Raw genomic sequence first — 15,260 nt, forward strand, 5'->3', positions numbered from 1 at the left:
GGGGGTGGGGGGTGGGGAGGTTGGAGGGGAGGGGGTGCGGGAGGGAAAGTGGGCGAGTGGGGAGACATCGCCGCGCCGCGCCAGGTGTGTGGGTTTCCGAGAGTTGTTATATACTGTTGCAGTCATAAAATAAGAAAAATGTTTTTAACCGTTGTCATTAGGGGCCATTCCCGCCATCTACCTCCCACTGGCGGGCCCAGTGGGTAAGTTGAAACACACACATTACATACACACAAACACATGCATGCATGCATATATATTATGCTTAGATCAGGCACTACTGGTAAGGCACGGACCATTGCCCCCGGGAGATCCCGGGATCGAGACCTGTCAAGGTCGAATAGCCTTCCGATGGTGGAAGGTAAAGTTCCGATGGACGGTGGTGACCTGGGATAAAGTTGACTCGCGAGCCGACCAGGAATGGAGTTGGGCCGCTGTCGACCCGGCAGATTCCGTTCGATGCTGGTGGTGGGTGCGGAACCTGAGCGATCCACTGAGAAGTTGGCTGGGGTGACTGGATGGGGGTGCCCCGAAATACCGGGGAAGGCAGGATTTCGCAGGGTAGCGTCCACGGGTGAAGATATGCCCCCCTGTCCCACACGTACATACATACATGTATACATGCATATGTACACGCACGCTGCACATTACGCCACCACGCGCTCCCGGCCACCTGCCCCCACCAGCCCGCCCCACACCCCACCCACCCCACCCCACCACGCACAGGAAACGTCCCTCCAAACGACCTAGAAGTGAGCTGTCGGGAGCAGGTGGGGGAGGGGCGTTCATGGAGGTATAGGGGGGGTGAGGGTTCGGGTGTGGGGACGTGGTGCCCGTCCTGTGACTGCTGTACGGATCCGTACAGTTTGGCCATGCAGCCAGTGGGCAGGGCGACGAACAAGCAGTGTATGTGTGCGCAGAAGGGGGGATGTGGACCGTCCCTGCGGTATGTGCGAGGGGGGGGGAGTCCGGGGCCGGGGGGGTTGGGGTACTACCCGGTCGCTGCCTGTCAAATGTAATTTTGGTCCCTGGGCTTTTCCTTTTGCTTGTGTGTCATTGCGCGAAGTCGCGGGTTCGAGTCTTCCGGGCGGCAGTAGTGGCGCCGGACCCAGCGGCAGTCGGCAAGTGGAAATGGAAGATATGGAGGGGACCGAGGATGGGGACGACGATGAGGATGAAGATGACGAGGGTGAAGATTCGTACGACGACGAGGAGGACGAGGATGAGCTGGCGGACCTGACGGACGAGGAGGATCTGCGAGCGGACGATGTACGGCAGCGCGTAGGACGTAGTGGCGGCGCTGTGGCGGCGGCGGCGGCTGGGAAGGGAGCTCCCTCCAGGTCTTTGAAGAGTCGCATGGAGGCGGAGGAGGAGGAGGAGGAGGAGGAAGAAGAAGAGGACTATGAGGACGACGACGCCGAATGAAAAGAAGAGTGAGGGCAAAGAGGAAATGAAGCTTTCGAGCCACATTAGCTGCTTTGTTGCTGCTTTTCGTTGTGCAGTGCTGCTGTGAAATGCTCCAGTTGGTTCGAGGACCCGTTGTGCACCTGCGGCAGCCCCCCTCACGATCAACACGGCAGTCTTCGAGGCAAAATTGAGATAGGGCTCTCTTCCCACTCTGCCGTTCAAGATGTCAATATGTGTGTATGTGTGTATGGGGGGTTGGGGGACCCCCCCCGGTCTCCTCGCGTTATTTCAGCTAACAAGCCTCCTCCAAGCTCCTGGGCCAGAATGCGGCAGACTGGCAGTTCCACCTGCCTGATGTTGAAAGGCCGATTGGGGTGGGGTGGGGTGAGGTGTGGGGTTGAGCTGTGGGGTCGAAGTGGTGTAGGTAGCAGTGTGAGGGATGAGAGAACTCGTTTCTGGAGGCTCGGGAATTGTCACTCGGACATTAGCATTCTGTGGGAAATTACCGATGGCTGTTGCAGCTGTGTTGTATAGCGGTTGTTGGGCTGCGTTGCTGGGCACCCAAGGCCTAAGTAACGTAACACAGTGTTGTTGATGCACATGCGCATAGTTTGCGTCGTTGCTTGCTTTTCATCTTTGCGACACGGTTGGTAAGGCAAGTATCTTCACGAGGCGCAGATGTAGGAGGGCACGCAGTTCCCTTCGCAGTTCCCCCTTCTCAAGACACGAGCACCTTGGATTGCTCAGCAATCTGTAAGGGAGGTGGTGCAGAGAGCAGCGCACGATGCTTGCAGTTGGTTTGGTTTGGGTGAAGTAGCCGTTGGCCTTGTCCTCAAGTCTCGAGCGCCTGGTGATCCGGAAAAAAACTGAAATCGTACAGAAGCTTCTGAACGTAACCGAGCCCTAATTCCGACGGGGAATCTGTTAAAGGTTATGTAGGTAATTGTTTCTTCGCTGAAATGTCCTAACATGCAGCTTAACCTTGAAAGCTTTGCCAGCAGATTGCGGTACTACTAACATTTTGGCAATCCTGATAATTCCTTTTGCAATTTGCATTCTTACATCACTTTGCTTGGATATTACATTGATATCAACGTTCACCAGCGTCAAGGCATATTGACTGCAGATTGTACAATTACCAACTGACAAAGGAGATATGGTCGAAGCTGAGGAAGTAGCCACAGCCAATCATGCTGAGGAAAGTGCGGGTATACCTGTAGCATCAAATCCCTGTGATCTTCCTGGAGCCGGGCCTGGACTTGTAGGAGAATCGAACGAACCATCGGCGTTGGAGCGCGTGCCACCACATGTATCCCTCACGCCACCTGAGGACTGCGTCGCTATTACTAAGGATGGAGGGGTGCTCAAGAAGATTCTTGAGCCCGGAGATACTGATGAGAAGCCATCGATGCATGCACGCTGCCTGGGTGAGCCCCCGCTTCACGTCCACGAATTGAAACTTATACACTGCAGATTCGCAAAACAGGTCGATTCCCACCCACCCACCTACACACCCACCCACCCCCTAACCTCTGCGGCAAACGGGCTCGTCGTACCTCCTAGGTCCGGCATTCTTTTCTCCCCACTCCCCTTCCCTCTCCCTGGCCCTGCTCTGGTCTACTACCATGTTCCTCAAATCCACGTCACACGGCAAAATCGCACAGCCCCAGGACCCCACACACTCCGCGGTACAGTTCCCCGCTCGGTCCTGGTTACCCCTCTTGCCACGGTTTTCCTGCTCAACTTTCCCCTCCCCTGCCGTCCCCCTTGGGCCCCGTCCAGTTCACTACGTGGGCTACCTGGCCAGCAGCGGGGAGGTGTTCATGGACACTCGGCGGGACCGGGAGACGGAGGAGCCCGCGGTGGTGGTGGCGGGGAGGAGTGAGTACCGCGGGGGGGGGGAGGGAGGGGAGGGGCTGAACCGTGTAGTGGGGTCCTGGCGGCGGCTGGAGCTGGGGACGGAGGGAGGGAAGGGGGGGGAAGAAGCTGTGTTCATGTGCGTTTTCTTAATGGTCGTGTGTGAAAAATCTGTGTGAGTTTGTATATATGTGTGTCTTGACCGCGGGCACCACAAGTACTACGAGTAGCACGAGTACGAACTGCCCCACTGCACATGTGTGTCCGCCTCCTCACCACCACCGCCATCACCATTATCATATCCTCCTCCTCACCATCATCACCATCATCATTGTGTTAAAATGATGTTTCATGTGCTGCCGCACCTTCATCATCTAAAACCCTTCCTCCCGCAAACCCACCTTCACCTTCAATCGAATCCCCCCCTCCCACACGTTTTCCCGCCCCCCTGCCCCCCTACCAGCCGCCGCTGCTCAGGAGACGGGGTTGTGTCTAGCCGCCGGCTCCATGAGCAGGGGGGAGAAGGCGCTGGTGTACATCCAGAATCCAGTGTACGGCTACGGGGCCCAGGGCAGTTTCAGTTTCCCTTGTGTACCGCCCAACTCCCAACTGGTGTACGAGGTGCACATGATCAACTGGGAGGGAATAGAGGAGGTGAGAGCATGCACGCAGGTGTATGTATGTATGTATGTATGTATGTATGTATGTATGTATGTATGTATGTATGTATGTATGTATGTATGTATGTATGTATGTATGTATGTGCATGCACGACAGCTCCCCCCGCCCCCTGCTTGCTGTTTCTCCCCCCCCCCCCAACACAGCTTCACTCGTTCGTGGTTCGTCTTTCCCCCAACATACCAACACAAACACACACCACAACCCCCCGCCGCAGACCGACAATGATCGCGATCGCGGCAGCTTGCTGTTCGAAGAGCGCCTGGAGCGGGCTGAGCGGCGAATGGATTTGGGCAACCAGCTGTTCAAGGGAGCCAAATTTAAGGAGGCACTGGCCAAATACGCACTGGTAGGAGGGGCTCGTCTGTGTGTATGTATGTATCTGTTTATGTGTGTGGGGGGGGAGCACGGATGGCGTGTTGTCGCAGCTGGTGGTAATTCCCTTTCTAGGGAGCATTGCCCTGACGGCACCAGCGGCACGAGGTGCGCCTGGAACCGCAAGTTAACCTTGGTTGGCCGCCAGCCAAATGATCACCATCATGTTGTGGCTAAGAAAGGAATCTAAGGAACACCGTACATGTGTCATCGAAAAATAAACCCTTTTGACCATGTTTGATGTTCTACATGTTTATGCTTGTCGTACGACGTACGGCCATCTATCCAGGCTCTATCGTACTTGGACGAGGACTTCATGTACCAACTAGAGGGCCACTACCTGGACAAGGCCGAGGCTGTGAAGCTGCGGGTGCATCTGAACATGGCTGCTGCCCAGCTGAAGACCGGCGACTACAACACCGCCATTTACAACTGCGGGCAGGTAAGCCCGGCCTAGGAGGTGGCGCCCGGGAGTGGCGTCGCTGGAAAACCCGCTGTACGACGTGATGCTGCTCGTACATAGTAATTGTCCGTACTGTCGTGAATCTGCCTTTACTGGGTGTTGTCCGTACCGTTTGGGTGATGGATGAGGAAAGGTGTCTGTCTGTATGTATGTATATTCGGTAACCCCTTCCCTCCCCTCCCCTTCCCCCTCTTCTCTGCAGGTCCTCAATATGGACCCCCACAATGTGAAGGCGCTGTACCGCAGGGGTAAGGCCCGCCACGCACTGGGCCGTACGGAGGAGGCAAGAGAAGATCTAGAGGCGGCTCTCAAAATGTGGGTATGCATGTGTATATGTGTGTATGTCTTTCGCGGAGTTCGGTGGGGTTGCCGAACTCCTTCCGTTCCGAACACGCCCCTCCACCCCGTAACATCTCCCCTTCCCGCTCTCTCCCCCTCACACAAATAGGCACACGCGTACATACATCCACAAATCATACGCGCATGCACACGCATGCAATATACATACATACATATAAGTACAGACAGACAGACAGACATCCACACACTAGCATGCTTCCTTACCCCCCCTTTCCCCCGCTTTTCCCCCGGCCTAATCCCACCTCAGCGACCCCTCGGATCGGTCCATCCTAGTCGAGATGCAGGAGCTCAAGGCCACCATCAAGAAGGAGAAGCTCGCCCAGGCCGCCCTCTTCCAGGGCCTGCTGGGAGGGAAGACAGCCGGCGGAGGGGCAGCAGCAGCAGCAGCTGCAGGAGGTCCCTCCGCCGCCTCCGAACCCAACGAGAGCAACAGTCAACAAGAACAGCAGCAGCAGCCAACTACGGGACCGTCGGCGCCCTCGTCGCCAACTGCAGGTACGGCGAACGGTGGCTCTTCACAACGACAGCAACAACATCATCAAAAGCAGCAGCTGCAGCAGCGGAAGGGTGTGACGACAAATGGTTCTTCCGTGATGTCCGCCGTCGGGACATCGGGCGGCGGGAAGGCGGGTGGTAGCGGAGGTGGTAGCGGAGGTGGTTCCGGAGCGATTGGAGGGCAGGCGCTAGCTCGCTTGTGGGGTGGACTGGTCTGGCTGTGGGCTCTCATCTTGGCGGCGGTGACGCGGAAGGCGACGACGGCGCCGGTGACGGTGGCGGCTGGCGGGGCGAAGGGGCCGCGGTCCGTGCCGGCGAGGTCAGGGTCTCGCTAGCCGGCGAAGGAGAGGAACCGGGGCCCCCGGGATGTGGGGGAGACTGCGACTGCCGGGGGAAAGGGGGTTGAGAGGCCGAGAGGGAGGCAGGGAAGGATTGCGGATTTCATTTACGCCATAATTTTTTTATGCGCCAGGGTATTATGCTGGCCCAGTGGCATGCGGGCCGAAACGACTTGAGCGTGAGCAATTTTTGTGGCGTTGTTGTTATGATGAGTGCCGATGGATGGAAGCAGCCCAGTTGCAACGTGACGTTTGGAGGGCCTCGATTTATCTTTCTATCAATCCTTCGCTGATTGATGTAATAGGTGCACTTGACTTGACTGATGCACGTTGCTTTGCTCTAGAAGCGAGCAGGAGGGATGCCCATGGCAGAACTGTTCTTGGTCAACCAACTTTTGGCAGATGAACGCCTTGACAAGAATGGAATTCAATTTAAATGCAATGCCGTGAAAGAAAATGTATCTCAGCAGTAGACGGTTAGCGCAAGAGGGCGTGGCTAGTGCAAAAGAAAGAGTGACAATAAGCACGGACATGTACGTCAGATGGGCAAGATTCGCCACCGACACAACCAACTCACTTGTAGCTGGATTCCTTACGGACTGCTACACACTTCATCAAGGATTACTGTAAGCGACTGTACACTTGTTATATAAACGGACTTTTAACCTGCTGTGGGAAAGACATAACTGATGGTATAACGATGCTACACGTGAACTTGACGCACTGCATGCATGAGTAAAGCCCATGGCACGCTCGTTTACACTGGTGCTCCTGCTGTGCACGGCTGTCCTGGTTCCAGAGACAACTGCGCAGGAACAGAATGTGGGCCACTTGACCGACATTGTCGGAACAGGTGGTCAGCGCCTTTTGTGGATGGTATCCGATGCTCCGACAGTTCATAACAACGGCGACGCTTGCACTACCATAACCGTGTTCAACCGAACAGGTGGTTCCCTGCTCTGGCATGGAGTCGACACAGGTTCCATTAGTCGACAGGCAGGCGTGCGACAGATTTACTCTATCGCCAGACGCGGGCATTCTCTGTCGGCGATTTCTCTTAGCACCGGGAAGCGCAAGTGGCAGTTTCCTCGGCCGGCTGGCATTTTCAGTCGCAGCGACCAGCTGCATCTCCCCGCTCAAACCAGTTTCATCGAGCCGCTCGAGTCTAAGCCTCCTTCCACAGCATCCAGCAATGCAGCTCTTCCCATCCCACATGCATCTCGCCTCTCCCTGCGGACAAACCTCACCGCATCCCCATCCACCATCGGTCGCCATGCCCGCGCCAATCCACCATCGCAGCCTTCCCTCGTGCTTGTCGCAACACACGACCCTGGAAACCACATTTACGCGGTTTCGGAGGATCTGGGTCAGCTCGTGTGGCATTTGGAACTGGAAACCAACTCCAACGTCACCGGTGTCATGCTGCCCGAGCAGCTCCCCTCCCTGGTGCTCATTTCTCTGGAGTCCCCTTTCACGGAGGAAGAGGGCGGCCCCGCCGGGCGCATGGTTGCCGTTGACCTGGTCAACGGAACCATACTCTGGGCAACAGGGCCCCTATCCGACGGACCGCCCTCCCTGGCCCTCTCCACGGAGTCTTTCCTCGTCGTACGCGGCGAAACTGACGCGGATCTCGTACAATCCTTGTACGGCATCAACGCCGCGACGGGCGCCATGTTATGGACCAAGAGCTGCAGCCGGGGCTGCACTGTACTGCAATTGGACGAGCGTACGGCGTTGATTGCATCGACGGCATTCTCTGTGAGTGAGCTGACGGCGGTGGACCTTGCGAGCGGCCAGGTGCAATGGCGTGGGCAGGACAGCAGCACCGACCCTCAACTGGCGTGCACGGGGGCAGCGGTGGCGCACCGGCGACTGTTCTTCGGTTGCCCCTGCAACGACGAGGACGACGACGACAATGCCCTTTCCCACAATGACGTCAACAAGAACAACCGCGATCAAAACCTCTACGAGCAAGCTTTCAGGGAGGAGGGCACCCAGGGGGGGGAGGACAACACGTTTGCGTGGGTTCCTGGCAAGGCGCCGGATCATACCGCGGCGGCGCAAGAGCGACACCACCGGCGGCGCCGCCAGCTGGCGTTACACGGCGGCGCCGCCGCTGCAGGCGACTTGAGCCTCCTGGTCCGCGGCCGTGCCCCCGCCAAGCTGTGCGCCTTCGCGTTGTCCTCTGAGAACGGGGAGGAGGTCTGGCGGTCCCGACTAGCCGGCGACAGCAGCACCGGCTTCCCTGTGGGTTCCGGCTCGGTGGAGGCCCTGTGGCCGCTGGTAGCGGGTGAGGCGGTGCTGCTGGCGACTGAGGGCGCCGTGCACTGCCTGGAGAGGTCTGGCGGCAGGAGGTGAGGTTGGGGGGCGGCTGCGGCTGCTGCTGCTGCCGGGGAGTCCCTTCAAAGCTTTGTAACCGACGCAACTGCCCGCAGTTCGTATAGGCTGTGGCCTATGAGTCTGTCTGTGGTAGTGGTGGTTAGCGGGGGGGGGGCAAACAATAAATGACGTGCGGCTGCTACGTTGGCGGCATTGCATGGCGATGTTCTCTGCATCCCTCCTTCACCCGCCCCGCCACCCCGCCACCCCGGGGGTCACTTCCGGAGCGGTTCGACGGCCCCGGAGCCGGTCGCCGCCATGCTCGTCCTTTCTTGCTCAATGCCGTACACGTGCGGACGTGTGGTTTGTCCTTTTGCTGGCAGGCGCTGGACGTTTGTTCTCCCCGTGGGTCAGAAGCTGCAGGTGGAGTGGGTGGGGTGGGGTTTGGTCGGGCAGAGGGGAGAACTTGGGGACGGGGCCTGTTGGTGTGTCTGTATGTGTATGTGTGTCCTCCCGGGGTAAGGGGGACGGGGGAGGAGACTCGCATACCACTCAAGGGAGGGCGCGGGTGGGGACACGGGAATGGACACCCTGCCGGTGGTGGTGGTGGTGGTAGTCCCCTCCCGGCACATCTTATCACGTATCCACCTTATCACATACTCACTCACCGCAGCAGCCCCCAGCGACACGAAACGGCCGGCGATTGCCGGAAAGACACGTACTCACCCAGCCGGGGCCCAGCCGTAGCTCTAAAGCCACGTATCCAGGGATTTGTGGGAAGGGGTAGCATAGGTGCGCGGGGAGGAGAGGAAAGAAGAGGCTGGTAGGGGACTGAAAGATGTGTTGAAACGCTTTGTGGCGGTGTGATGTGGGGCCCCCTCCCCAGGCATGGGACTTCTTGGACGAGCAGTACGGCATCGTCATAGTGCGCAGCTCCGCGACCCCGCCCGAGGATTCGCACCTGTACGGCATTAACCTGGAGGACGGCAGTCTGCGCGTGGACGAGGCCCTGCCGCCATCGTACGGCTCGCCGCCAGGAGGCGGAAGTCTACCGTACGACATCCACGACGGGGTCGTCTATGTGGATGCGTGCAGCGGCCATCGGTGTTGCCTCACCGCCGTTGACTTACTGGCCGGCGCACCGGCGGCACCGCCGCTGCCGCTGCCGCCGGCACCACCGGCAAACCGCTCCTTCGACCCCTCGGACCAAGCCGCCGCCGCCGCTTCTGCCGATGGCAGCGGCGGCATGAGTGACAGCCTGCTTTTGCTACTGCCGGTGCGGTGGCGGCGGCAGCAGCGGCGGCGTGCAGCGGAGGGACAGCCAGGAGCAGTAGCCATCCGCGGCGGCGGCGGCGGCAGCAGCAGCCGCAGCTTCCAGTACTGCGTGGACGTGGTTCAGACGTGTCGTGCCCAGCGCGCTCGCAACGTCGGCATGGACATCGTTTACGCGTTGCTCGGGGCCCAGATGGCGCTGCTGCTTGGCGGGTTCGGCAGCGTGGTGGTGTGGCGGCTGTGCTGCCGGCGGAGGTACGCGCCGTACACGCTCCTCAACGCCCTGCCGGTGCTGGAGGTTGCCCAGCATGACGTCGCCAGCGAAGAGCAGGACGACGATGATGATGATGACGATGACGGCGATGAGGAGAGGTTAGGGCTAGGGGCTGGGGGAGGTAAGGGGGCAGGGGGGTTGCGGGGTTTGGCAGTGGACCCCGCGACGAGGTTAGCGGTGCCGGTGGTGCATGTGCCTGTAACGCCACCATCGGCGGCAGGGGCAGAGGCAGAGGCAGCGGGCGGTGGGGTTGCGGGCAAGGAAGTGGTGATGGGGGGGGAGAAGGAGGGAGGAGGTCAGGGGAGTGGAGTCCGGCGGGTTGGGGGCGGCAGAATGGGAATGGGGTGAAGTGCAGGTGGTGAGGTGGGCTGTTATGCATGGTGAGGAGGGTGAGTGGTTGGTTGTGTGTGGTGGTGGCGGGGGTTGCTGCTGCGGCGGCTGCTTTCTACCGCTTCAAGGGCCCCTTGGGTTTGCGGCGGTTTGCGGCGAGGTGGAAGGGGGATAGGGAGGCAGAGGGGCTGGGGTGGGGGTTGCTGGGGCTCCAGATGATGAGCGGGTGGTTTCGGAGGCGGGTGGCTTCACACGCACCTGCACGGCACCCTATCCAGCCCTAACCGGGAAGGGGCCAAAATGGCTGTTGTCCTTTTTTCCTGCGGGCAGAATTTTTCTGGGTATGCAATCTTTTTTGGGGGCCTGTTGGCTGTGGTCGCCATCATCTCATCGGCGGGTTATTGAATAGGGTTGTAGTGGTGCTCTGATCCTGGATGGTGTTGGACCTTATGCATGCTTCCTTTTGCTTCCTTGTTTGTCTGTCTGTCCGTCTGCCTGCCTACATATATACCTACCTACTTACCTACGTAAAGCTAGTGAGAATATTGTTATTATATTATTTTTCTGTTAGAAGTTGTGGCAGTTCTCTTTCGGAAATAGTTGTCCTCCCCTAAGGTTGGTGTATTGGTGTGTTAGCCGCAGTTGCGGTGGCGGTGGTTGCAAGCCGTTGTGTTTGCTGCCGCGGTGGCTTCCTTGGCGGGCGTAGATGCCTGGGGTAGCCTTTAGCTGGGGGCAGCCCCGCGCGCGGGCTATGGGAGTTAAGGGGTTAGGTTGGGGTGGCCAGTCGCCGGTGGGTGTGTGACTAGGGTAAAGGGGCGGTTGTGCAGTGGTAGCGTATGGCTTTGGTGGTTGTGGCTATAGGTTCCCTCCCCTATGGCGATGGTGGGTTAAGGATATAGCCGTAGGCACTCATAGTTGATTTGCAGCGGTAAGTTGCTATAATGGTGGCCACGACCACTTGTAGTAGATCTTTAGGTTTGAGGTGGAGCTGGCGAGTTATATGGTTAGCGCACAGTGGGCTGCTTGGCGCTGAGGGCATGCAGGTGGGTTGTTTCTAGATGTGTGAGGCGAACTCAAATTGTTTGCCAACCAACACTGTAGCGCACTGTTCGGTGCCCGCACGTGCTTAATTATTCTTATAACCATGTAAACACGTTTCGCGTACTTATGTGGCGCTTTCTGTAAGCTTGTGTGGAGACATGCAGCATAAAGGAACCCAGCTCTTGCGTGTTCAGTAACTTGGATTATAAATTAGTTAGCGTAGCAATGGCGGCTCCTGACTGCTTGACAGCGCAATGTCGAAGGGGGAAATGAAATGTAGAAAGATGTCGCGGTCAAATGAATAAGATAGAAGCGAATCTAAACCTATGATTTAAGGCTCTTTGCATTTGTAATACCAAAGTCTCAAACTTTTTTAAATTAAGCTTACGTTTTCGCGGATACATTGCAGGCTGTACATCATTCTACTCCTTTCTGGAACCTTGCAAGCAACGGCAAATTACTCATCCTGATGCGCTAAGTTTATACTCTTACTCCTATAGTACCCAAGTTTACGTTTAGATCAACGTCAGATATCCTAACCGTAATGGCACGCTTTGAGGAAGCCGATCCCCGATGGCTGGTGAAGGATATGGGCGATGCAGGCCGCAACGTGAACAACTGGCATTGGACTGAGCGTGACTGCACAGATTGGGTAGGTCTGAGCATTACTTTCACGCGCACCGCCGCCTCGGTGCATACATCAACCATTAGACACGGACATGACAGCTCCAGCTCACCCTTCAAGCTCACCCAGCGCCCTTCCCACCCCATCGTGTCCTCCATCACCCCCTACAGGCCAAGCAGCGTTTGAGCGAGGTGCTGGCGGGCATCCAGCTAACCCAGAGCCCCGCAGCCGTGCGTACGACCACCCTGGAGTCCATGTCCGGAGATGCATTCCTCAACATTCGCAAAAACAAGCTCATTCCATCCTATGATCTTGAGGTTCGGGTGGGCTGGACAGGAGAGCTAACGAACGGCAACGGGCAGGTGGTAGGCACCGCGACGGGCAAGCTCCATCTGCCTCACATAGGAGGTACGGCACGGACAAAGCCCCAACACAGCACGGCACGGCACTTCATGGTTGCGGCGGCAGTTCGTGGTCGCAGCCAACGGGGTCTAACTCCGTGCATATCCGAGAAGTCAGTGTTCCGATTTGTTGCAAGCTAAAGGTCGCCAACTGAGGAGGGCGGGGAGGACCGGGAGGAGGAGGGGGAGGACGATGATGATGATGGTGATGATGAGGAGGAGAAGGAGAAGGAGAGGGAGGAAGAGCGGGGGTTAACGGACGACGAGGGGTTTCCAAGCAGCAGCTCCCGACGGGGGCTACAACCTCCTGAGCTAGCCGTGCAGGAACACCCTCTCCCACCATAATAATAATTGAGCGCCCGTCGATCTCTGGTATTTGCTTCACTTGTCCGTGGCTTGTCTTACCCCCCTGGTTGACCGCTCCAAACCCTCCCCTCCTCCATCCCCTCCCTTCCCCCCACCCCCCCAAAACCCCTCTTCCTCCCAAGACGACAATCACGATGAAGACCCAGAAATCCGGATCGTTTGCGACACCAACACCTCAGAGGCCGAACGCCTCAAGGCTGCCGTACACTCGCACGGCAAGAGGCCGCTGCTGGCTGCCGTACATAAGTTCGTGGCAGAGCTGCGATCGGGCGGACCTGCGCTGGCAGAGGCCGCCGCCCCCATCGGCTCCGACGGCGGCGTCAACGGTCAAGGTGACGACAGCGCCGCCGGGGCAGCTAACGGTTCAGGGGCCGCCAACGGCGCCGCCAGCAAGCCGAAGCTCAGCAGTGCGGACGCGGATAAGGCCCGGGCGGCGGCCGCCAAGGCCCCCGCCACGGCCCACAGTAGCAGCAGCTCCGGTCGGTCCATCAGCCTCACAGCCAAGTTCCACTGCCGGCCGGCGGACATCTATGAGTGCTTTACGGTGGGTGAGGTGGATGGACGTGTGTTGGGGTGGGTGGGGTGGGGGTGGGATGGGGTGGTGTGGCGCTTATGGATTGCTGCTGGAGGCGGGGAGGGGGGCAGGATGTGGAGTCCAGGAGGGGTGGTCTGTGTGGTCCGAGTGTTTGAAGTGAGGGCCACCACCTTCAGTCACCCCGCACTCCCGTCCCCCCGCCCCCCGCTTTCCCGCACTGGCAGGTCGAGGGCCGGGTTCGTGCCTTCTCTCAGAGCACAGCCATCGTACAGCCCACTGCCCCGGGGGGCAGCTTCTCCTGGTACGGCGGATCCATCACGGGGGAGTTCTTGGAGCTGTCGGCCCCGCACCGCATAGTCATGAAGTGGAGGTTCAATACCTGGGAGGAGGGCTGCTACTCCAAGGTATGTGGTGTGTGTGTGTGTGTGTGTGTGTAGGTTGGGGGCCGCGGCCGGAGTAGGCCGGCGGCCGCTAAGGCAGCTGCATGAATGTCTGGCCGTTAGGAGCGTTGTTGCACCTACAGGGGTTGCACCTACTTCATTCATATCCGTCCACGTCTTTGGGCATCGACAGCTGATGATCTCGGTATTTTGTATCACTGTTACCATCATCATTATCATCATATATCGCCACCACCACCACCACAGCATCACCATAATCACCATCATCATTATCGTCATCACCATTGTTTTATCCTTCCGGACGGCCCCCTTCCAAAGCCGAACCCCCCGCGTCCATCACCACCCGCAGGCCCCTTCTTACATCGCATACACCCCCTTCCGTGTTTTAGCATTGTCGCCAAATAACGGGCACGTTATAAAACCCTCAACCTCTACCCCTTCAACCCTCCAGGTGGTTGTTGAAATCTCTGAGCCAGAGTACGGCAACACCGTGTTGAAGCTCATGCAGACGGGAGTGCCCCCGCACGACAAGTTCGGGAATGAGGATACCCAAGATGTGACGGAAAGGGGCTGGCAGTCACAGGTGCTGCAGCGCATACGGCAGGTGTTTGGGTACGGAGTGTAACTGTACGGAGAGGGACATGGAGGAGGAGGGTAGAGATGGCTGGTAGGTACTGTATCCCGCGGGGGGATGTGGGGAAGAGCTGGTGTGTGTGTCGGTGTGTGTGTGTGTGTGTGTGTGTGTGTGTGTTAGCGCGATAGCTACACAGTGATGATAATCTCATTAAGAAATACGCAGGTCTGATTGCGAATATGATCCTATGAAACTGATATGGTTGTCAAAGAATGTTTGTAAGAATACACCGGAACTGAACATGAAGGATCTGTACAACAGTCGTTCCGAAATCCAGGAACTTACTGAAATCGTCTTTGCGCACATAACGTCCTGTTATTGTTAGGAATTTAAATTCTACACATGTTCGGAGCGCTGTTGTATACCGGGGTCAGGGCAGTGCTGGCCTGACACAGACTTCAAGTGTCCACGGGCATTGCACCAAGCTACAACATCTTTGGTTTCTCAGAAGCGCATTGCCGTTTATAAACTATATCCTGATTAATAGGGCTGAAAGCTTGCTTCGTTTAGGTTGTCAGCCGCCTCCTTATCTTTGAGGCGGCTGGCCTTCAGCCTTCTTCGTGGATGAACGCGAATCAGCCACACAGCATCAGTGAAGCACTGGTACAAACTCTATTTGCTGGCCTGCATCTCTTCGTTCAAGGTTGGCGGCTTTGAACGCCACATTCTGTTCAACTGAAATGAACCCACCCATGTAACGCCGCTAAGGCAGCCCTTGGCTCAGCTTTGTTACAATCAACACTTACCGATTTGATGAACTTAGATGAAGCCGCTCACTAGGTAGCTCGGAAACACCTACTGGTTTCCCTGGAAAGGATAGGCCGTTTCCAAGGGAAAAGACCCTTTTCAGGGAAACGCGCTTTCCGTACTTACATCGATTCCGAACTTCCCGTTCTTTCAGCTGAGCGGTCTTCTTACTTGTGTAAACTTTGAAAACATATCTAGGGTTCATTTCCCTTCGATATCTGTTAACAATGGCGATCCGCTTTATCGAGGAGCTGATTCATCTTACCCAAGGCATTCCAGAAATCCACAACTGGAGCCTAGCAACCTTCTACTCAGTATTGGACGCAATTATGTCCCTACTTG

The 15,260-nt window shown here is 57.5% G+C and overlaps 3 protein-coding genes across 3 annotated transcripts in view; all 3 read left to right on the top strand.

The window, feature by feature from the left end:
• Positions 1-1,425, top strand: part of VOLCADRAFT_89719 (uncharacterized protein) — a gene marked incomplete at both ends in the record, with an annotated part of 4,982 nt that extends 3,557 nt beyond the window's left edge. Inside the window, 2 exons of the mRNA XM_002949301.1 lie at positions 727-770; positions 1,067-1,425. Coding sequence (XP_002949347.1) covers positions 727-770; positions 1,067-1,425 — 403 coding nt within the window. The remainder of the gene's footprint in view (positions 1-726; positions 771-1,066) is intronic.
• Positions 1,426-2,563: 1,138 nt separating this feature from the next.
• VOLCADRAFT_89720 (uncharacterized protein) lies at positions 2,564-5,970 on the top strand (the record flags this gene model as incomplete). Its single annotated transcript, XM_002949302.1, has 8 exons — positions 2,564-2,834; positions 3,190-3,288; positions 3,728-3,918; positions 4,089-4,103; positions 4,160-4,291; positions 4,607-4,759; positions 4,983-5,095; positions 5,388-5,970. 8 exons carry the CDS (start codon positions 2,564-2,566, stop codon positions 5,968-5,970), a joined length of 1,557 nt encoding a protein of 518 aa, XP_002949348.1.
• Positions 5,971-11,753: 5,783 nt separating this feature from the next.
• Positions 11,754-14,404, top strand: VOLCADRAFT_74185 (uncharacterized protein; the record flags this gene model as incomplete). The annotated part of the gene is made up of 5 exons (XM_002949303.1): positions 11,754-11,861; positions 12,005-12,242; positions 12,724-13,145; positions 13,361-13,540; positions 13,989-14,404. The coding sequence occupies 5 exons, from the start codon at positions 11,754-11,756 to the stop codon at positions 14,160-14,162; spliced, it is 1,122 nt and encodes a 373-aa protein (XP_002949349.1). The 3' UTR covers positions 14,163-14,404.
• Positions 14,405-15,260: the final 856 nt, after the last annotated feature.

The sequence above is a fragment of the Volvox carteri genome (genome assembly GCF_000143455.1).
Source record: "Volvox carteri f. nagariensis unplaced genomic scaffold VOLCAscaffold_14, whole genome shotgun sequence".
NCBI classification, from domain to species: domain Eukaryota; kingdom Viridiplantae; phylum Chlorophyta; class Chlorophyceae; order Chlamydomonadales; family Volvocaceae; genus Volvox; species Volvox carteri.